The sequence below is a fragment of the Protopterus annectens genome, chromosome 11.part0 (assembly GCF_019279795.1).
Source record: "Protopterus annectens isolate FY-2018-M chromosome 11.part0, PAN1.0, whole genome shotgun sequence".
Classification (NCBI taxonomy): domain Eukaryota; kingdom Metazoa; phylum Chordata; order Ceratodontiformes; family Protopteridae; genus Protopterus; species Protopterus annectens.
In genome coordinates, this window is record NC_056745.1 from 504,441,750 (window position 1) to 504,464,680 (window position 22,931).

The window sequence follows — 22,931 nt, forward strand, 5'->3', positions numbered from 1 at the left end:
TCAAAATAATCATCTCCCCAGTAAATTCAATCCATTCACTCAACATCTCTTACAGAGCAGTCCACAGGGAATCCCTAAAATCCACCAGCTCACTACACTTTCAAAAAATATGTTCCCAGTCACCTCTTTCCTGCCTGGCAGGCCTCCAACATTTGCTATCCACCTGAGGAAAAATTCTTTTTAGTCTACTTGGGGTATAAAAATACCTACGTAAATACTTCCAAGCAAAGATCCTAAATCTTCTAGACTTTGTTGCATATTAGAGAGATACACATATATCCCCCATTGTCTCTCTGTGAATTGCTTATCCAATTTCTCTTCCCAATCCTTTCTAAACTCCTCTAATTGATTCTTATAGTTACCATGCAATATTTTACATGGTCTATTAATTATTCCTTTAACAGCGGCTTCTGTTCTAGATTCTATTAAAAACTATCAGTACTGGTCTTTCATTTAAGAGTCCCCTATTTCTTTTGCTTTGCCTATACTCTGACATCAATCCTTAGAGAAGGCCATCTCTAACCTGCAGTCCAAATAAATTCTTGGCCTCTTCCCATTCTATTACCTTTCTCTTTCTAGTAATTTACTCCCAATACCTTGTTCTCTTGCCAGTTTTCTCCAATAAATTGCAACCCCATCTTGCCTATTATCTATATCCCAAACCACAGTCACCCCTATCGGCAGTATCTCTTTTCTCCATTCTCGTGCTGGTTTAGTTCTTAGAATACTCGCTGCTATTTTATGAATATAATACTCTGTATGATTTTTGTTTTTCTCCTTAACAGCCTGCATCCAAAATCCCAATCTCCTTATTTCTTGAGCTTCCCTCCTTATCATCATCATCATCATTCCTTTCCACTTTGAATTACAGTTTTCTGCTTGTGCTATGTAGAAGAGCCTTAACTCTGTTGCGCTAAAATACCCCCTCAAATTGGGTAATCCTAGTCCACCTTGTCCTGTTGGAAGAATGATCTTATCCCACTTGACCCTTGCTGTCTTCTCTTCCAAGATAAAATCCTTCAACTGTTTTTTAATTGCTATCAACAGCTTCACCTCTGGTTGATAAAAATATGCCTGACCTGAATACAAGATAAAGGTACTAAAACCATTTTAATTGCTTGTATCTTAGTATCCATATCCATATAACAAAGCTTCTCAATTGTTGCATTATCTTTGTTCAGTCTCTTCCCACATATCCTTAGCTGCAACAATAGTCATTTCTAATACATACTCCTAAATACTTCATTTTATCATGTTCCCATACATATGGATATTGTTGGACCAATTTGTGTGTGGGTACATAATTTACCGCTATTGCTTTTGTAACTTCATTAATTTTGTATCCCAATAAGCTCTGAAATTGTCTTAAAATTTTCCACAACACTGTAATGCCCCTTTCTGGTTTTGTCATGTATAAAATATCATCTGCAAATAGAAGGAGCTTTTCCTGACTACCATACTAATTATATCCTTGAATTTCTGAGTCCCTTACTTTCTTTGCCAATGGTTCTAAATATAATGCAAATAACAAAGGAAAAAGCGGACAACCCTGCCTGGTTCCTCTACACAAGCATAGGTTATCAGAGAGGACATCATCCACTTTAAATTTCACTTCCCTCACATATACTCCTAATCAACCTTAGAATTGCATCAGGAAAAGCAAATGCTTCCATTGCCCTCCTCATGAAGTTCCAGTCTACTCTATCAAATGCTTTCTCTGCATCAAGACCCACCAATAACTGTGGTATTTTCTTACATTCTGCTTCCCTCCGGATCATCAATGTTCTGTTAATATTGTCAAATGTTTGCCTCCCCTCCAAAAAACACACTGATCCATATCTATCAATTTTGGTATCACTTTTGCCATTCTTTTAGCCACTACAGACAAAGACTTTATAATAATGGTTTAGTACTGAAATAGGCCTGTATGAAGCTGGATCCAATGGATCTTTACCCTTACCATCGCTTTCTTCCAGGTTGCTGGTATTCTCCTCCTCCTCCTCTTAAAATACTGTTAAAACCTTCCAGATTTTTATCAGTTTTTTTCCCCTCCTACCTTCCAAACTTCCACAGGAATACCATCTATTCCTGGGGACCTTCCGGTAGATTGGTTAAACATAGCCATTTTTATCTCATCTTTTCCTATCCTGTTCGTGATTGAGCCTCATCTACCTCTAATCTTGGCATATTTAATTCTTCCATAAACATTTCCATTTGTACCTTTTCTCGATTTCCACATTTCTCTGCTTTATATAGACTTTCATAAAATTTCTGAAATACTTCTAATACTTCTACAGGATATCTTATCTTCCTTGTTATAGGCTCACTAAGCTGGGTGACAGCCTTTTCCACTTTCTGCTGCGTGAGTCATTGTGTTAAAAGTTTTTGTGCTCTAGAATTATTATCAAAAACAGTTGCTTAACAGCAGTCATTCAAAACTTGTCCATATTATCGAGGTAATCCCTTATTTTCTGTTTAGCATTCTGCAGTTGCTCCTTTTCTTGTTTTGAGAGATTCCCCCTATTTTGCAATACTGTAGCATTTGTCAGTCCCTCTGAATAATTCTTGTTACTTGTTAACCGCATCTCCCTTTCTATCCTAGTTTTAAACTTCACTTTAATTTTATGCCACTCCATAGCTACATTTTCAGAAGAAATTTCTGTTTTCTCTAGAAGCTCCTGAATTAATTCCAAAACCCATTCCTTAAATTCCTCTCTTTTTAACCAGTAGGTGGAAAAGTGCCAGTGTTGCATTTTTATTTCAATGCCTTACGTTTTTATTTCAGTGATTATTGGTGCATTATCTGAAATAATTATTGGGTGCATTTCAAGACCTTCAATTAAATGCACACATTCCTGTGAGATATAAATTCTATCTAGCCTAGCCCAGTTTTTGTAACTTGGAGAATAATACGTAAATTCACTTCAAACTCCTAGTATTGAATGCACATCTTCCATGCCAAACATTTTCATAAATTTCTTCAAAAATTTACCCTCTTTTGTTGTATTTTCCCTTTTAGCCCCCCCAACACATATTCACTGTTCCAAACCAAATTCCAGTATCCACCTAAAAGTAACATTCCTTGATGAAGCTGATTATTTCTCCCAGAATTTTCTTAAGCTCCATTATAGCAGTTTTAGGTAGAATCTAAATGCATGCCAGTGTAATCCTCTTCCCTTACCAGTAGCCCCTCATTACTATATAGCTTCCATTAGTAGTAGTACTATATAGCTTCCATTATTATCCATTTTCCTCTTCTATCACTATTGGAACTAATCTTGTGATTAAACTAAGTACTCCTATTTTCCTTTTCCAAGATATTCCTGAATAACCATCCTGAAAACCTTTATCAAATTCACAATTTCAGTTCTTTCCATGTGTCATGTCTTCCAATTCTATTGGCTTACTGTGTGCATACTCCCATGCTTGAGACCAAATCTCCCTGCTAAGCCTTGGCTGAATCAGCCACGAACGGTACTGCACCTGAAGACCCACTGTGTTCCCTGCAACCCAGGAGAAGTTTAAACCACTCGTGTCTTTCAATTCTACTGGTCTACTGTGTGCATACTCCTGTGCTTGAGACCAAATCACCCTGCTAAGCCTCGGCTGAATCGGCCACGAACTGTACTGCACCTGAAAACCCACTGTGTTCTCTGCAACCCAGGAGAAGTTTAAACCACTCGTGTCTTCCAATACTATTGGCCTACTGTGTGCATACTCCCTTTCTTGAGACCAAATCACCCTGCTAAGCCTAGGCTGAATCGGCCACGAACTGTAATGCACCTGAAAACCCACTGTGTTCCCTGCAACCCAGGAGAAGTTTAAACCACTTGTGTCTTCCAATTCTACTGGTCTATTGTGTGCATACTCCTGTGCTTGAGACCAAATCACCCTGCTAAGCCTCGGCTGAATCGGCCACGAACTGTACTGCACCTGAAAACCCACTGTGTTCTCTGCAACCCAGGAGAAGTTTAAACCACTCGTGTCTTCCAATTCTATTGGCCTACTGTGTGCATACTCCCTTTCTTGAGACCAAATCACCCTGCTAAGCCTCGGCTGAATCGGCCACGAACTGTAATGCACCTGAAAACCCACTGTGTTCCCTGCAACCCAGGAGAAGTTTAAACCACTTGTGTCTTCCAATTCTACTGGTCTACTGTGTGCATACTTCCTGTGCTTGAGACCAAATCACCCTGCTAAGCCTCGGCTGAATCGGCCACGAACTGTACTGCACCTGAAAACCCACTGTGTTCTCTGCAACCCAGGAGAAGTTTAAACCACTCGTGTCTTCCAATTCTATTGGCCTACTGTGTGCATACTCCCTTTCTTGAGACCAAATCACCCTGCTAAGCCTCGGCTGAATCGGCCACGAACTGTAATGCACCTGAAAACCCAGGAGAAGTTTAAACCACTCGTGTCTTCCAATTCTATTGGCCTACTGTGTGCATACTCCCGTGCTTCAGATCACATCACCCTGCTAAGCTTCGGCTGAATCGGCCACAAACTGTACTGCACCTGAAAACCCACTGTGTTCCCTGCAACCCAGGAGAAGTTTAAACCACTTGTGTCTTCCAATTCTATTGTGCATTTTGTAGCTTTTTTGTCCATTTTCTGTATAGTTAACTGCTGTTAACTGCCTGAAGATTTAACCCCCCCCCCCGCCAGACCAGCAACCTTACTTCCTCTTTACAACTCATTTCTACTCTCTGATGGCTTGCTTCTTTATCTCTCCCTTTCTCACTTCTCATACCAACCTGATCTACAGGTTCCTTTATACCTGCTTTTTTTCTTTTTTCTCCTCCATTCAGCTACCCATTGTACTGGTGTCTGCTTCCTTTCTCCTGATACATCTTTTGTATTCTTTACTACCACAGTGCATGCTCCTGCTCTCTGATTGCTTTCTGGGACACCCTTCGACCCAGGTGTAGCCCTGCTGCGCTTGGGCTCACTGTGTTCCTCTACCCGCCCCAATTCTCACCCACTCCCCCATATCATTTCCTTTATACCTATCCTCCCATTTCCTCCTCCCCCTTAGCGCCACCTCTCCCTGTTCCCATACACTTACTTCTAGCTTTACCATAACCTGCTCACACCCCTATAAATTCAACTACTACTTTCCTATCAGCTCTTCTTTACAACCCACACTAACAACTTCCACTTCTAACTGACTAATTTACAAATTACTCCCTTTATCTAATGTATCCACGGTAGTGCAGCGGTAGCATTGTTGCCTCACAGTAAGAGGTTCTCCAGTTTGATTCTCGACTGGAGTGCAGGGAGTGCCATCTGTGTGGAGTCTGCATGTCCTCCCTGCGGCTGGGTGGGCGTTCGAAAGACATGCATAAATGAGCGTGCCTTAGTTGAAGGTTGAATGTAGAGCTGGCACCTCGGCGTTCATCAAAATCTACTGCCAATCATTAGTGGACCGGAGTTCCACTGTGGCGACCCCCAACCGGGAAAAGCCGAAAGGCAACAACTCCCTTTCTCTATCTCAGTGTCCTAATAACCACTAATTACCCTTCTGTTTCTCATTATGGCCTTCATAACACAAACCTTTATCTCCACCCCTCTCTTGCTTCTCCTTTTCTTTATTACCTTCAGTAATACACAGCTAACACCTCTATATTTTCTACCTACCAAATCTCCAAATAACCTCTGCCCTCATCCACTATAATCTGTTACTATCTCCTCATTCATCTTTCCAATCAATACTCAACCTCCAAAGATAAAGATTTCTCCATCCTCCAACCTTACCAAATACAAAGTCAAGTTCTGCTTCTATTATCCATCTAACCTCAACACCTACCCTCTCCCTACTACACTACTAATATCAGGTGACATCCATCCCAACCCAGGCCTACATAACTCCACCCTTGGCAATTCCATAACTCCTCCCACCACAACTTCCTCTATCATTCCGAAAAAACACATATCATTCTACTCAATGAATATTCAAAGTGTAACTAATAAAGTCAGCGAATTCCATGCCTGGATAGCCGAACATACCTCTGACATCATCTCCCTTACTGAAACCTGGTTGAAACCACAACACTCTGAAAGTGATATACTTCCTCCAGGCTACAACATACTTCGACTATGAATGTCAAAAGAAAAAGGGGGTTGGAGTAGTAACAGTCTACTCTAACCATCTCACACTCACTTGGCCTGACAAACCCCTCTCATCCTTCCCACCAGCTGAAATCCTAACTGCTAACTTTAGACCTAATAATTACACCACTACTGCCATAGCAGCCATTTACATCCCACCAGGGGACAATATCCCTATCCTGGAAAATATCCTTGCCTACCTCACTCAGCACATCCCCAAAGAAACCATCTTAGGGGATGTAAACATTAATTGTCTGCCTCTCTGTGCTCCAAACTCCACTACACCCATTAACCTATATGGATATACACAACGTATCTCCTCTCCCACCCACATAAACAAAACTCCTAACTCTAGTTCTCTTATCGACTGGATATTCAGACCCCCACAAATATCGTAACCCAGCAACCCTCCCTGACTCTGTGAGTGACCACTCCCCAGGAAAACCTCTTAGATTCACCTCCCATTTCTCTAAGACTCACCAAAGAGTCTATTGCACTAAAGTCACTCTGCCTACCACAAGCAAAGTCCAAAAACACAATAAGGCAGAGAACTCCACACAGAGCTGGTCAAATCTTTTATTCAATAAAATCACAGATAAAACCTTGTAAAACGCTTTCAGGCTACATGCCCTTCATCAGATAACAAAGAACATCACAACAGACTATTTTTAAAATACAAAGCAAGCAACCAATCAGTAGACAATACACATTTAAGGGATATGCAGACTGTAGAACAAAGAATTTAGTGTATATAGCTGTGTGTCAGAATTGTGAATCATATTATGTGGGTAAGACCAATACAACGTTTAAGACAAGGATATTCCAACATATGTCAGATATTAAGCACTCCAATGAACATAATGTACTAGCTCAACATGTAAGAGTGAACTTGAATCATACATTTCTATTTATGGCAATACAAATGATTACTCCCAATGTTAGAGGAGGTGATTTATTCAATGATATGGAATGTGCAGAAACTAAATGGATTATAAGGCTTGGGGCGGATAAGCCACCAGGTATTAATGCTGTTGTACCTTTAAAACCCATCCTTAAGAAAAGGAGGGTAAAATATCGAAAGCTTATTGGTTGCTTTGTATTTTAAAAATGGTCTGTTGTGATGTTCTTTGTTATCTGATGAAGGGCATGTAGCCTGAAAGCGCTTATACAAGGTTTTATCTCTGATTTTATTGAATAAAAGACTTGACCAGCTCTACGTGGAGTCCTCTGCCTTATTTCTCTAAGACTCATAGATATATAACCTGCCGCAGACTAACTTCTGCCCTAATATATTTAAACTCTCTCCTCTCCAGAATAAACTGGACTCATCTAATGCAACTTACCCTTGATGAGGCTGTCCACTGATTTAACACTACCTTCTTAAACATCCAGAACTCTCTTGCACCCCTCCACACAATATGGGTTAAATCTAACATATCCCCATGGCTAACCAATCTCACTCTCTCACTAATGAAAACTAGAGACAAAATGTGGAAACTATGGGTAAAAACAAAACTCCCCATCCACCTACAAAGGTACAGAAAACTTAGAAATCTAACAAAAGAGCATATCAACAAAGACAAAAAAGATTTCTATAATAAACCTTTCTCAGCACAAACAACTAACCCCAAAAAGTTTTGGAATTCTACTAATCATATATTGCATCCTGGGAATCCCTCATCTCCTAACCCCTGCCCAACCAAAACATCAGATGAAGTAACAAACACTTTCAGCTCTTACTTCACTGAATCCATCTCAAATATGATAAACTCTATTCCCCCCCTCAACTAACTCTACTCAGTCTCCCACATCATCTCCTATGCGATAGACTTCCAACACTCTCTCCCTACATCCAGTACCTACAAACTAAATTAAATCTCAGCTCTCTAAACTTAAACGTTGTTCTGCATCCACTGATAATATCCCTCCTCATTTCCTCCAGTTTGCTGCAAACTCTCTTGCCATCCCTGCATCTATATTGAAAAACCGCTCTATCACTGAATTTAAGGTCCCCAGTATTTGGAAACAATTTTACACTCTACCTATTCACAAAGAAGGTAACTCCTCTAACATCTTCTATTTCAGACCTATTGCCAGACTTTCCTCTCTTTCCAAAGTGCTTGAAAAATGCATCCATAAACAAGTCATGCAACAACTACTACATGAAAACCTGCTCATACCCGCACAACATGGCTTTCGCCCCAACCATAGCACTACCACCACACTGCCCTCCTATCCTTCAGTAACACCATCTCCTTGGCAAGTGAACAAAAAAAAAAAAAAAACTAGTATCCTGCTTATTCCTGGACCTATCAAAAGCATTTGATATGGTATCTCACCCTCTTCTCCTTAATAAACTGACCTTAACTTCTCTGCTTTCACTACTGTCTGGTTTACTAGCTATGTCTTTGAAGATTAAGTCTTTTGTTAAGACGAAAACGTATCAACACTGGTAGCATTAGTGTGCATCATTAAAGTGAGCTTCCTGCAGGCTTGTGTGGCCGTTTTATTGTTTTGATTGTTTTTGGACTCTGTGCCATTTTTTTAGTGTGTTTCAGGTTATCCGTGGTTTTGGCACATTTCTTCTTTTTTGGTTATTGGTTTACTAGCTATCTTACTGATTGACTTCCAATCAGTAAAGTGACAGTCAGCACTATTCCCTCCACTACCAGTCAAAATGTGCGTCTCCAGAGATCCATTCTTGGCGCATTGCTCTTCAATACCTTTACAAATCATCTCTATACTTCCTCTGTCCTCGATCATCCCTAGTACAATATGCAGATGACTCAACAGTTATCACTACTGCTGATACTCCATCTGACTTTCTCACTAGTACCCAGACTTCCTTTAACTCATTAGAAACCTGGCTCTCTAGCAACCAGCTCATTCAAAACCCTAAGAAAACAAGGCTCTTACTTTTTCTTCCCAAAAACGTCATTCATCTCAAAGAGACATTCTCCATTCTATTTCTAAACACTCGTACAGATGTTGAAACTAACACAAAACTCCTTGGCATCACCATAGATGACCAACTTAAGTTTGACTTGCATGTACACAATTGTGTAAGGAAGATGCATCAAAAACTCAGCCTCCTGTACAGGAGCAAAAAGTTTCTCACTACTATAGCTAAAGTAACCCTCACTCAAGCCTATCTCCTACCTACCCTATTATATGGCTCTCAAATCCTAACCGATCTTAACTCACCCCTCTTAGCAAAGCTGGTTTCAACCTACAATAAGGTGGCCAGAATCACAGCACACCAGACCTACAATTCCTATATCATTCTCTCTCTCTAAAACATCTAAACTGGCTAGAACTACCTCATCAGCTTCTTCTCAATCAACTTCAGATTATTCATTTACTTCACTGCCTATCTATCTTGACTCTACTTACTCTTATTGTTACTGAATTTGTTTTATCACCTATTGTAGACCTGGTTCAATTATTATACCCCCCCTTTTTTTTTACTATTGCATCCAATGTAATGCTTTGTATATTTTGATATGTGTTAAGAGCTATTAGATCATATCTTCTTGCAATGTACTATATTTAAATTGTAACTCTGTGGGCCTCTGCTGAAAAAGGGCTACTAGCTCAGTTTGATTAACCTTGACAACAAATGTAAAACAAATAAAACAAGTAAATAACGTGTGTCGCCTGTAGCACAGCTATTTGCATTCTATAATTTTAATATAGTTCATTATTCTTTTTTATATTTATCTGTAAGAACATTCAGATTTAAAGACATTACAGAAAGCATCGTTTTCTCATATAGTTATTATTACCACCATTTACGACTGCTTTTTTGTTAAATGTCTAGTTCCAACTTTTATGTTGCATGCATATAGTGTTCGGCAGGTTGGACTGTTATACGGTTGTTTTTCATCATATCCATTTGAGCCTATGCCACATGTTACATAACTTTTTTTTGAAAGCCCTCAAACAGAGCAAACTCCCCCCAAAACCCCGTAAAACCTATCAGCTTAATAATAATGCACAAAACTATGTACATGTTTAAATACTGAAATTTTTGCTTTCTTATAAGAACAAAAGTACTAAGTTGATAGCCACACAGATGGGCTAGAGTTAACCACAAAAAAAGGTTAGTCACGGTAAAACGTATGGTAGAGCTTTTTGTCCATTTTTATAGCTCTCGCAGCAGAGAAAACACTTGAATGCTTTCAGTAAACACTTTTTCCAAACTATTTCTCTTTATCAAACTGTCTTCTAGTAACATGCAGACCAGACATAAAACCACTAAGGATACCTTGTTCACCACAAAAAAGCCTTATAACATTCAATATTCTTTTTCATTTACTTGCTTTGTAATACACTTGCTACTGGATAATGCCTAGGATCTTAACTCAGTCACTTCCCTATTCAAGCATGGGAAAAAGCACACAGAATTATCTTTTGTCATATTCTCTTAACCAGACCCTTCCCCTCTCCCACTCTCTTCCTTCTTTTTTTTTTTTTTTTACATTGCTGTGCCTACATTTTTTAAAACTGAACAAAGAAAAAGAAAAAGAGAAAAGGAGAAAAAAAGAAAAAGAGAAAAGGAGAAAAAAAAAACAAAACAAATCAAAAACACCTATTTATGTAAAAATCCCCATTGCATTTCCATTTAAAAAAACTGAGAAAACTTTACTTTAATCCTAATTGGTTTAGTCTTATCTTTAAAGCTCTCCCAACTAGGAAAACCCCTGACTGCTTTTCAGAGTACATTATGTCCTAGCCAATTTCTCCTTTCTTTTTCCCCACAGCCAATCTCCTTCCACCAGACTGTCTCCAGTTTTGCTTTTTCCCCACAGCCAATCTCCTTCCACCAGACTGTCTCCAGTTTTGCTTTATCAGATTGGTTAGAACCAGACAGCCAGTTTCTCTTTATCAGATTGTTTCCATTGAAATACAAAGACCAGCTGCAGAATTGCTACTAAGTATACATGCATTTGCTAGAATAAAAGCCTCATAATATTTAATATTCTTTTTCATTTACTTGCTCTCGCTAAGGTCCTTAATCTAATCATTTCCAGATGCAAGAATAAAAAAAGCATGTTTATTTTAACTCAGTCATGCTTTTTTTATATATTGCATCTACATTTCTCAAAACTGTACAAGAAGAAAGAGAAGAGGGAAGAAAAAAAACAGCACCCGTGTACAATCCCCATTACACAAAAACGGCATGCAAAGAAAACTACACACCACAAAAACAGTACTATTAAGAAAAGAAAATGTTTTTACTTAGTTAACTTTCGCCCCTCTCTTCCTCTCCCCAAAGCATTTTCCCAAACACTAATGACATGAAGTAGGGCATATACTTTGGAGTCCCCCACAAGGTCCAACAAATTTTGAAAAAGTCCAATATTTCCAGACTTTCTTGTTCTGTTATATTTCAGAAAAATAATCATTGCAATGTAATCCCATAGTAAGATACTGGTTTTATTACTGTTCTTCTCCATCACTCAAATCCTGTCTGCACTTCATTTCCAACGTACTCTACATTCTTCTAGTCAACTCTTATGCTCCCTTCCTTCTCTCCAAGTTTTTCCATTGGAATACTGGAACGGTTTCATAGGTGCAGTCTCTCTGTGGTCTTTATTATCAGAAGAAAAAGCAGAATCTCCTTCTGATTCACAACTTGCTTTTTTGGACAAACTTCTGTATTTCCCTCTTAGTATGCACTTCATCAAAAAATTATTTTGTTCCTCCAAGGAAGAATATTTTAAAGACAGCTGGATACAGCAGTTTGAATCTCACACCTGTATCTCGACATTCCCTGAATAGTGGAATGAATTTACTCCTCTTCGGTCTGGTGTACAATGAGTAATTATTGTCTACAAACACTCGGCTGTCTCCCACTTTTAGTCTTTTGTCCTTCTGCCACAGTTTTGTTAGAATCAACTCCTTCTGATGGTAGGATTGCATATTTACTATACAGGTCTAAGTTGCTTTCTTACAGCTAGGTTTGGAGCATACACACGATGTGCCCTTTTAACTAACAACTCCTGCTGTGGAATACCAGTCCAGGTGCTTATTTGTGCTTTCATAAAAAATAATGCAGTCTGTTCCTTCCAGCTTCTCTGGTGAAAATCTCAGTTTTTCACTACATGCACTGTCCTCTAATTCTATTATTTTTTTGAAACACTTCTTCCTGAGCAGTTTCATATTCAGCCAGTCTTTTCTTAATTTTGACCTCTGATTTTTGCAGCTTTATCATCTCATCTGAATATCTGTTTAATGCTTCTTCCATTTTTTCCAGCCTTTTGTTGTTTGTGTTAATATACTCCATTTTTTTTTATTTTAACCAGGTCTGTACGCAGTTGTCTTGTGTCTTCCTGTAGGTTATTGGAAGCCATGTACGAGGGTTGCATTGCTTTTTGCTGAACAGCTTCACAACTTTCCCCAGTCAGTGTTTCTTCCTCACAATTTGTAGCTGATATTTTCCAGGTCTTCTGCATTTCTTTATTCCTGGCATCCAGGCACTGCACTTACTAGCCAGTTACTGAAATGTACCCATAAACAGATGTCTACTGGCCTTCTCTGCTCAGTTTCTGTAGTCAACTGGGAGAGCTAGAACAAGGTATTACTCAATGTGCAGCCATCTTGGAAGTCCCTGTAAATGACTTTAGTTGATCAAAAAATATAGGACGATAACTTTATTTTGGATTTTTAATTTGCCAATAATACACAAAGGTTTTGTTTTCCATTAGTGACACTGCATAACATACACATTATGTGATTTACCCAATATGAATGGAGAAGTAACATTCTAATCTCCACCTAACAATGCTTCTGATAAAGTAAGATATAAATCTGTTGTACTTCTCAAAAGATGCATGCACAGACATATCATTTAAACACCTGATGTACTTATTACCCAAGATTATCAATCAAATATGGTCTGGCACAGATCTATAAAGTTGTTTAAGATGGCACTGCAAATTGTATGACTACTAACATCACCTCAGCAGATATTTTGTTAAAATAATGCATTCCATATGCTTAATCCATTCACAACTCTCCTAATATATTTCTCTTGTACTTTCTATAAATATTTCCTGATTATTTCTTCCTACCTACTTGTTAAATAATTCAAAACAATTTTTTCATTTGAAATAATCAATACTTTACTTTGCAGCACAATGCACTTTACTTGCAGGTTAATATGTTCATTATTCAGTGGAACAAGACAAAAAAATGTATTTACAAACCTAAGAGCCACCAGGAAAATAAAAGTCAAAAAAGAAATATAAAGGAATTAAAAGCCACAATGATACAATCCATGGATTCAACAGATCTCAAAGTAGTTCAACAATTATGAAGGAGATATGCCTCCTATCAGTACAGGCCTCTTCAATGGAGTCAAAATCATAACAATGGAAAGTATTTCCATATTACATTGATTTTAAGGGAAACGCAACACAAGACTTGATGCTTTCCCACTGAACGTTTCTTTAAGTTGCAAGCCTTTCTTTATGACTGGATGACTTTGGAAGGAAGGCAGGTATACATACATACAAATGTTTCAAGCATGGGCATTAATGCCCTTCTAGCTTGCCAATATACCACGACACTTGTTCCCATAATAAATGTCCAGGCTGTTCTTAAAAATATCTAAACTAGTATTTGCTTTAATGTAATTTGGTAGTCTGCTCCAAGCATCAGCTACTCTGTCAGAGAACCAATTAGTACACTTCTCAATCCTACACAATCTTCTACATAGGTTATCTGATGATTCTCTAGTACTTTTTGATAACCCCAAAGATAACTGTCCCTAAATGCCCTATATACCTGAATAAGCTCTCCTCTTAAATATCTATAAGAGACACTGTACAAGTTCAGATATTTTAGTCTTTCATGATAACTTAGATTTTCACATCCACGGATGCCCTTCGTATATTTCCGCTGTACTCTTTCCAGTTTATTCATGCTTGTTTTCCTATAGGGTTTCCATATTGTTATTCCATACTCACGTTTGGGTTTAATGTAATTAACAAACAATGACTTCATTATGTTTTATTTCCTAGACTTTATAAATCTTTTTATACAACCTATAGTTCTATAACTATCATCAGCCAATTGGTTGATATGATTAGAAAAACTCATAGCTGAATCTACCCATATACCCAGGTCCTTAAATGAATCTACGGTTTCAATCACTGTGTGCTGTATTAAATATTCACCTTTCAGTTTATGTCTCCCAAATCTCATATGCTTAGTTTTAGATGCATTTATCAACATATTATTCTCCTGTGCCCAAATGGTCAATTTAGTTGAATTATTTTGCAGACATATCTTATCTGCAACACTTGTAATCAGTTTACTCAATTTCAGGTCATCAGCATATAGACTGTAGAACACCTCAGATGAAAAAGTAAAGTCTGAAAGACACAATCTAAACAAGTAAGGGCCTAGGACAGAGCCCTGTGGGACACCTTAACTATAACCAAGGATTTCACCTGTCCAGATGGTGTGTGGTACTTGCCATTTTCTATTTGTAAGCCATGCAGCTATCCATCTTATCAACAGTACATCAATAACTAGTTGTACTAATTTACTGACCAGTGTATTGTGTATGACCCTGTCAAATGCTGAATTTAAATCGATATAAATCACATCACAGCACAGTTTTTCATTCAAAGCTGTTATTATATTGTTATGGAACATCATGTTACAGGTGGTAATAGATCTATTTTCAACATATGCATGCTGATATATAGTTTCAAGTCCCAACCTATCCAGTTCTGAAATAACTTATCCAGTATTACATTCTTCATTACTTTTCCACAACATGAAAGTAGACTTAAGGGTCTATATGATTCTGGGTTTGTCCTACTCCCCTTTCTCTTAAAGACGGGTTTAATAAGTGCATTTCTCCAGTTTTGCGGAATCTCCCCATATTTATATGACCTAGTGAATAACCGATATAATGGTAGTGCAAGTTCTTACTGAAGTATTCTCAGGTCATTGTTACTTATACCATCTCCTCCCCGCACTTTGTTTGGATCCAGCTTGCACAGCTCTTTTTCAATATAATCTAATTTGATTCCAGTATCTGGGGTTACCTGGATGTCACTAGGACAACTTACCACCCCTTTTGTGGAGCCAAACTGTTTTGCATAAGATTTTGTAAATATATCTATAATCTGTTGTGTCTGAGAATGAATTTTAGAATATGCACACAGTTTATCAATTTGTGTATCTTTACCCCTTCCCCATCTTATGTATCTATAAAAAAGTTTCCTATTATGCTCAATATCTTTATATAAATTTTCCTGATCTTGTCTAACACTATGCTTAATCTGTTTGTCCAGCTTGTTTATTTCAGTTTTCAAAGTTGTAGTTCGACCTCTCTTCCATTTCTTATATTTTTTTGTCTCTCACCTTAATCAGGTATCTTGTTCTTATGGAAATATACCCCCTGATGTTGCGCGCCATCCTGACGTTAAACATTTTTTTTTTTTTTTTTTACTTTTTGCACTCAAACAATTTCTCTTTCAAAACTTTCCACATTCCATCTGCAGTTTTTCCAATGAACACCTCACTCCAGTTGGTTTTGCTTCCCTATTATCTGTAATTAACCTTCTGTACATTGGCTTAGATTTCAGTTTGGCAGAATTATCTAGCAACAAATTAAACTTAATAACCCCATGATCAATGCACATCAATCAAGTTACAGTAATTTCTTTGGGAACATAAACAGTTATCTAGTATATTCTGTCCCCTAGTACGTTTTTTTTACAATCTGAAGCATTTGTTGTTCCTGAATATACTCTGTGAATAATGTCTTTACTAACGTTGTTGAATCAATATTATTCCAGTCTGCTTCTGGTAAATTTAAGTCCCCCAGCTAATGTTATTCTTCTCTCCTGTGTTTCATGCAAGAAATGTATGAATTCCTCTACGTCATCTGCACTTGACTTTGGTGGTCTATACACTCCAACAATTGTTATATGTTCCAGGGTTGTCTTTATTGTCACAGTTACACAGTCTACAGTATTGGTGTTATCATTGATGTTATCATTGAACATGTAATAATCACAGGTCTCATAGATATCTTTGATCCCTATCATAACACCTCCACCTGATTTTTTTGTTAGAATGTCTGTTACAGTAAAAATATTTATACCCTGTCAGAACTGGTTTCCAGTCATTGTTCTTTAATCATGTTTCACAAACAATAACATCATCAATCGTGTGGGAACGTAGCAAATTTTCTAATAAAAAAACTTTAATATGCTCCTAGCATTAACAAGCATCAGAGATGCATCAAATGTTGCTATCTGTGAACTGTTACATTTTTGACCTGGCAAAAACCTTGGCTAGTGTTGGTCAAATATTGCAAAATATTTGCTGAAAATATTCTCTTCCCTGATCTAGACAAATGCACACCATCCTGTCTGAACACGTGTGCCCAAAAGAAGGCTTGGATGCTCTACACATTTCCATTTTTTAAAACCGGACATTTTTTCCATGTAGGTGCTTATCCAAAAAATATTTTCATTCACAGTGACTGGACTATCCTTTCTATAGGTGATATAAGTAATGCGTTCATCAATATTAGCTTTTGTTAATTTTATAGCTTCTGCAAATTTTCTATTTTTGAGCAAAAGATCTAGAAAAACTACTAACAATGGGCTCCGGGGCATTTCCTCTTGGAGTTTGAAGAGCTACTCTATGGAATCTACTATTAGTATATTTTCAATGGCAGCCTTGTTTAAGATATTTTTATGGGGATGATGGTCTTAAATTTATTTCCCAAGGCATTATTGGAAGTCCCACAAAATTAGTACCGCAATAAACATTAATTTGTTTACAACTCAACCATATCTCAAATTCATGTAGCTTTCAGGAAATATCTACTGCTCCTTTTGTAAACAAGACATCTGCTCTGACAACTAAGCCGGAAGATATTTAAAGGAAGCTGCTTTTGTTCCTAAATTTTGGAGAGACATGTGTCTGAAATTTGGCTTTACTCTGATCTACATTAAGAGTTTAGCTAATGCAGATTCTATACTGAATCCTCAGTTTGTTCTATAGTGTCTGAAAAGTGAATCAGCTGTTATTTTCTGAGAGGTGGGGGGCAAGAGGAGGAGCAAAACAGGAAGAGTTTCTAGGGCCATAATGGCCTTGAGTGGGTGTTGAGAAAAAATCCATTGATTTTTTCTTTCTAGGAGCAGGCAGAAGGACAAGCTTTTATATCCAATAAAAGTTGCAATGCACTTTTTTTCTGGGTCATATCATCAATAAAACAGTATAAAATCATTTAACCAACATGGAATTGCTGCATATTAAACTTTACAGCTGTCTCAGTTATGCCATTTTTCCAACATTGCTAGTCTACATCCATCACACCAGCTTCTCTAGAACTTTGTACAGCTAGGATCTGCACAGTGCTTTTATCCTTTATTTCACAATTTATATCTAAATTAATCAGCACCTGACTTCCATGTTTAAACATTCACGAGTAGAGCTGCACAAGAAATCAACAGTCACATTCTTTTATTGGCTTAACTTTTGCTTTTCCCTCTCATTACTTACATTTTTTGAAGATGCTGTTTTACAAAAATATGGACATTACGTCTTTAATATGCAACTGCTCAGTTTTTGTATCGTGCTGCTTCTTTCATTTCAACTACATTAGGTGATCAGCAATTAGTTTTGGTTACTTCAGGTAAGCCCACCATTAAGCACTAAAAGGAATATATTTTGCACCACAAGACCAGTAATATATGTAACAGACAACAATTTTTATCGGTATAGTGAGGAAGAAATAATATGCTATTATTTTAAGGTCAGCAGTCTTTGGTAATGCTCATTAAGACTGTCTTCCACCCACATACTCCATTAAAGGCCACGACATTCATAATATACCCCTACTGAGCATTTTTGCAGTGAAATACTACTGAAATTGCAAAGTGCTTTTGTTTTAATTATAACTCCTTCAAACTTAACTGTTATTTAAATAACTTTTGTTTTCCGGTAAACATTTATAGCAAGAATTTTCAAAAATACTCCATTAGCATTCAGTTTGCTTTACTTACCTATTTGTTGTCTCAAACAAATAACACAACTCATTAACAACTAAGTAATGTGGAATGGCACATCTCTAGCAGCCCACACTACAGCCTTGTATTCTATAGCACTTTCTGAAAAAGCAACTTCAAAAGCATAAGATAAACAAATATGAATATGTTGTGAACAATACAAGCTATGAGAACAGCACAAAAAGCAATGTTACCAGTAAGATGTGTTCTTTGCAGCAATAATAATGCGTTCATAGTTTTTCCATGAATACTATAAGATATTATTAATTTACACAAACCCAAAATTATATTTTTGCTAAACATTCATAAACAAAATGTCATATCTTGGAAAATGTAAAACATAAACATGTGTTTTTAGAATACTTTGGTTAACCAAACATAAGCTTTCAAAAGAAAGCAATGCATTATTTTCCGAGTGCATGTTTATTAAGATATTTACAGAAATATGAAAACATATGCTTAATCGTATAAATTAGCAAAATAAATAGTAGAAGTGACGCACTGAAAACAGCATAACTAGTGAAAAGTTTAGTTTTGTTACAGTTCTATAGGTATCCATTTTATTTCTACAAAGAAATGAAGAAAATAAAACACATTTACATTCCCTACAAAAATGGTACAGAATCATAAAATGTGTTTCATTTAGAAGCAATGCAAAAGTAGGAATGACTCACAATGGCTGCATAAAATATGCAATGAAAACAAACAAGTAGCTTAATAATCTATGGTATTTTCCATCAACTACAGAGTACACAAACCTCAAAAAGGCTGGCTGTCAGTTCTTCCAGTTCTTGGCCAAGCTGATCCCTTACTTTTGATAGCCGTTCACATTCTTCATCTTTTAGTTTCAGCTCCTTTACAAAGGAGAAAATGCATATCAACAGTGTAATAAAATGAATATTCGTCAAGTGCAGTTATAGAATTTGAAAGGACAAAGTTCTATAAGAAAAAGATACAGACAATGTTCGTGTTACCAACTCCATACATGTATATCATATTCTTTCATTCATTATAACATGTGGACCTTCTGCTATAGGCTCTACAGTTTGCAGCAAAAACAAAGTCCATCTTAGTCTACCTATTTACAGTCAGGCAAATCCTGATTTCCAGTAATCAAGCTACCAAGCTATCATACAATGTGCTAATTGAAAAGCCTTACATTTCAGCAGGGCGAATTACCCATCACCTATTTCATGGGAGTCTCTCTTGCATCCCCACCCCTCCAGGTAAATATACTAAAAGAAAGGTTGAAGCACTTCATATAGTCACATGTCTTCTTTCGGCTTTTCCCAGTTAGGGGTCGCCACAGTGGATCACCTGTCCACTCATGACTGGCAGTGGAGTTTTACAGTGTCGAGTTGCCAGCCCGGTGCCCAACCTTCCACAGAAGGCACACACACGCACTCAGGTCTAGGGCTAATTTAGAGTGTCCAATCCACCTACATCATGTCTTTGGGATGTGGGAGGAAACCCACATGACCACAGAGAGGACATGCAGACTCCACACAGAAGGCACCCCAGCTGAGGATCGAACCGGAGAACCTCTTGCTGTGAGGCGGCAATGCTAACCACTGCACCACCGCAGCCGTCCTTTCATATACTCATATGTAATATGAAGAAATAAAGCACCTTTTTACTGATGCATAGTTTGGCAACTTTGTTTCAGCAAGCTAAGGCTCAATTGTCCATGCATTCATAGGTGACTGTGATCCCTGACAAGCTGTACTAAAGCTCAAGACATGACGCCAAAACTACAGCTATGCTACAACCATACCATAACTGTAGATATTTGAGTATTTCCACTGTTGTAATAAATGGCACTTGGGACTTCCGGCCAGTAGAAGATCCAATGGCAGATCAGACTTCCATGCCCCTCCTGGCCCTATGGACTACCTCCCAATAGGATGCCAGGACATCAGTGGTATAACACAGACTTCAGCTGGCATCATCTTTGCGTTATTCCTGTTCTGGCTAGCAAAGTAAGAAAGTGATGCCAAAGCATATACTGCCCTTTCAGAACTATCTACAGCAGAATGGTCTCCATCAAAGAGCCATGAAGCTGCCTCTCTGGGTTCTAGCATTACCAAGAGATGTCTGATGAGGGAAGAGACAGGGAAATTATTTGGTAACTAGGGTATTCATCCAAATCCCCAGGATGCCCAAAGAACAAAAGGAGAGTATGAAAAGAGAGAATATAAATTGGTATTGCAAAGGTGAATATAATCAAACATCTACAATTATGCTAAGTTCCTAATACAACTGTACTATGTTCATTGTTACATCACTGTTGTAGTAAACCAGTTGGGGGCTAGTCCTTAAAGGTGCTTAAAGATAGAAGCCCCGTGTCAGATGTGTAAAGCCATGCCCTGGCTCTGAATGAAACGCACTGACTGCAGTGCTTATAAAAGGTATAGGCAGATGACCAAAAAGCTATATCCAGGAAGAAAGTACAGTTGTGTACACCTACCATAAATGTAGATGTTAGAGTGTCTTCACTGTTGCAGTCATGACTGTAGGGTTCTCCCCTGCCGGCAGGCAGTCCTCGGTCAACCAGAATCCCAAAGTCTGGGTCTGGCGTCGGCTATTCAGCCATGCTCCCTGACATCAGAGCGCCAGGAGTACAAAGCTGACAGCCGACACCATCTTCTCCAGTTTTTCTTGCCCCAGATGTCAGGAGTCCCAAAATGAAAAAGGTCCCATAACCTTTCCAAATACACCTCAGAAGAATGGTGAAAAAAGGAACTACACAAAAGTAGAAATAAGAGGGGACAGGAGGGAGGGAAATCCAGACTGCAACAGTGAAGACACTCTAACATCTACATTTATGGTAGGTGTACACAACTGTACTATGTTCATCATGATTCACTGTTGCAGTCATGACTGTAGGGTAGAATCCCAAAGCTGAAAGAAAGGGAGGTGGTCATAAAAAAGAAGGGGCGGCTAAAAGGCCCTGCAAGACTGCAGAGGCAAAGCCTGCCCTAAGTTGCAGCTTCCAAAATGTCTTTGGTAGGAACTCCCCTGAGGAAGGCCGCAGAAGTGGCAGCAGCTCTGGTGGAATGAGTCCATATACTCCCTGGGATTTGCTTTCCATGGTGTGAATAACAAAATCTTATTCCATGAGCAATCCATTTAGAAATGGTCTGTTTTGAAATGGCTTTACCTTGGGAACTTGAAGCATAGGAAACAAACAATTGTTCTGATTTTCTGATGTCCTTGGTTCTGTCCAGGTAAAAACGTAGTTGTCTGTGTACATCCAAGGAATGTAAGATCCTTTCCCCTTCATTTTGAGGAGTGGGGAAAAAGGTTGGCAAGTGGATAGCTTGATTTAAAGCCACTTTGGAAACCACCTTAGGCATGAAGGTAGGATTAGTCCTCAAAGATACCTTGTCTTGATGAAAAATAATATAAGGTTCCACAGCCATAAGAGCTTGTAACTCTGAAACTCTCCTGGCAGAGGTAAGGGCTAAGAAGATAGCTGTCTTCCAAGATAAAAACTTGATGTCAGAAGAGGCAGCAAGCTCAAAAGGAGGCAAGGTTAGTTTTTCCAAAACATAGTTGAGATCCCAAGCAGGAATGGGAGGAGATCTAGGTCGTCTTAAGTTCTTCGCTCCTCTGAGAAACTGTCTCATGAGCTGGTGGGAAAAGATGGGAGGGTCTGTATTATAATGAGCAGAAATAGCAGAGGCATGTATCTTAATGGAAGAGAAAGAGAGACCCTTATGTAAGAGATTTGTCAAGTAAAGTAAAATTAAGGTAATGTTAGGAAGAAGAGGATCAGAATCCTGAGCCTGCATCCAGGAACAAAATCTTTTCCATTTTCCTGCATAAGATTTTCTAGTGCTAGGACGTCTGGCTTCTAAAATGACATCCATAACCTGCTTGGGTAGGAAAGAAGAAATCAAAGGCCCTGGATTAACCAGATTAACCAGGCCGCCAGAGAGAGTTCTGACATGAGAGTGTAGAACCTGACCCTGATGTTGGGACAGAAGGTTCGGAGACTGAGGTAAAACCCAAGGGGGCTCCAGACATAGGTTTTTTAGAGTTGGATACCAAAACTGTTGAGGCCAATTTGGAGCCAGCAAGATTATCATCGTGGGCTTGTCCTGTTTTATCTTCAATAAGACCCGTGGAAGAAGAGGAAGAGGCGGAAAGGCATATCCCGGAGAGGTTCCTCCAACTGAATGACAGGGCATCCACTTTCCAAGCTTCTCTGTGGAAAGTCCTGGTGCAAAAATTCTGTAGTTGATGATTGAGATGGGATGCAAAGAGGTCTATGTGAGGACATCCCCAGACTGCTGTTATCATCCTGAATATTTTGGTGTCCAGCATCCACTCGTGGATCCGAAAGGTTTCTGCTCAGACTGTCTGCCAGGAAGTTTTGTTTCCCTGGTAGAAACTGAGCTTGAAGATCCAGATTGCAAGCTAGAGCTGTGTTCCATAGATCCATGGCTAGTCTGCAAAGGGGTAGGAATGAGATCCCCCTTGCTTGTTTATGTACCACATAACTGTGGTGTTGTCTGTCCGTATTAGTAGTTGTCCTGGTTGTAAAAGATTCCTGAAGGCCAATAGAGCTTTCTGAACGGCTAACATTTCCTTTAAATTGATATGCAGGTGTTTCTGATCCTTTGTCCAAAGGCCCTGCAGACAGTTGCTCTGAAAATGGGCTCCCCAAGCATAATCCGAGGCGTCCGTGGTTAGAATCTGAGTGGCAGGAGGCAGACGGAAGGGTTTCCCTTTATTTAGAGCACATGCCCTGGACCACCAAAGAAATTCCTT

At 38.5% G+C, this 22,931-nt stretch overlaps 1 protein-coding gene across 3 annotated transcripts in view; it reads right to left on the reverse strand.

Moving 5' to 3' along the window:
* LOC122815473 (RAB3A interacting protein) overlaps positions 1-22,931 on the reverse strand; it is a 1,760,500-nt gene that overhangs the window by 531,942 nt on the left and 1,205,627 nt on the right. For all 3 annotated transcript variants that reach the window (XM_044087996.1, XM_044087994.1, XM_044087995.1), the window contains one exon: positions 18,914-19,009. In XM_044087996.1, coding sequence (XP_043943931.1) covers positions 18,914-19,009 — 96 coding nt within the window. The remainder of the gene's footprint in view (positions 1-18,913; positions 19,010-22,931) is intronic.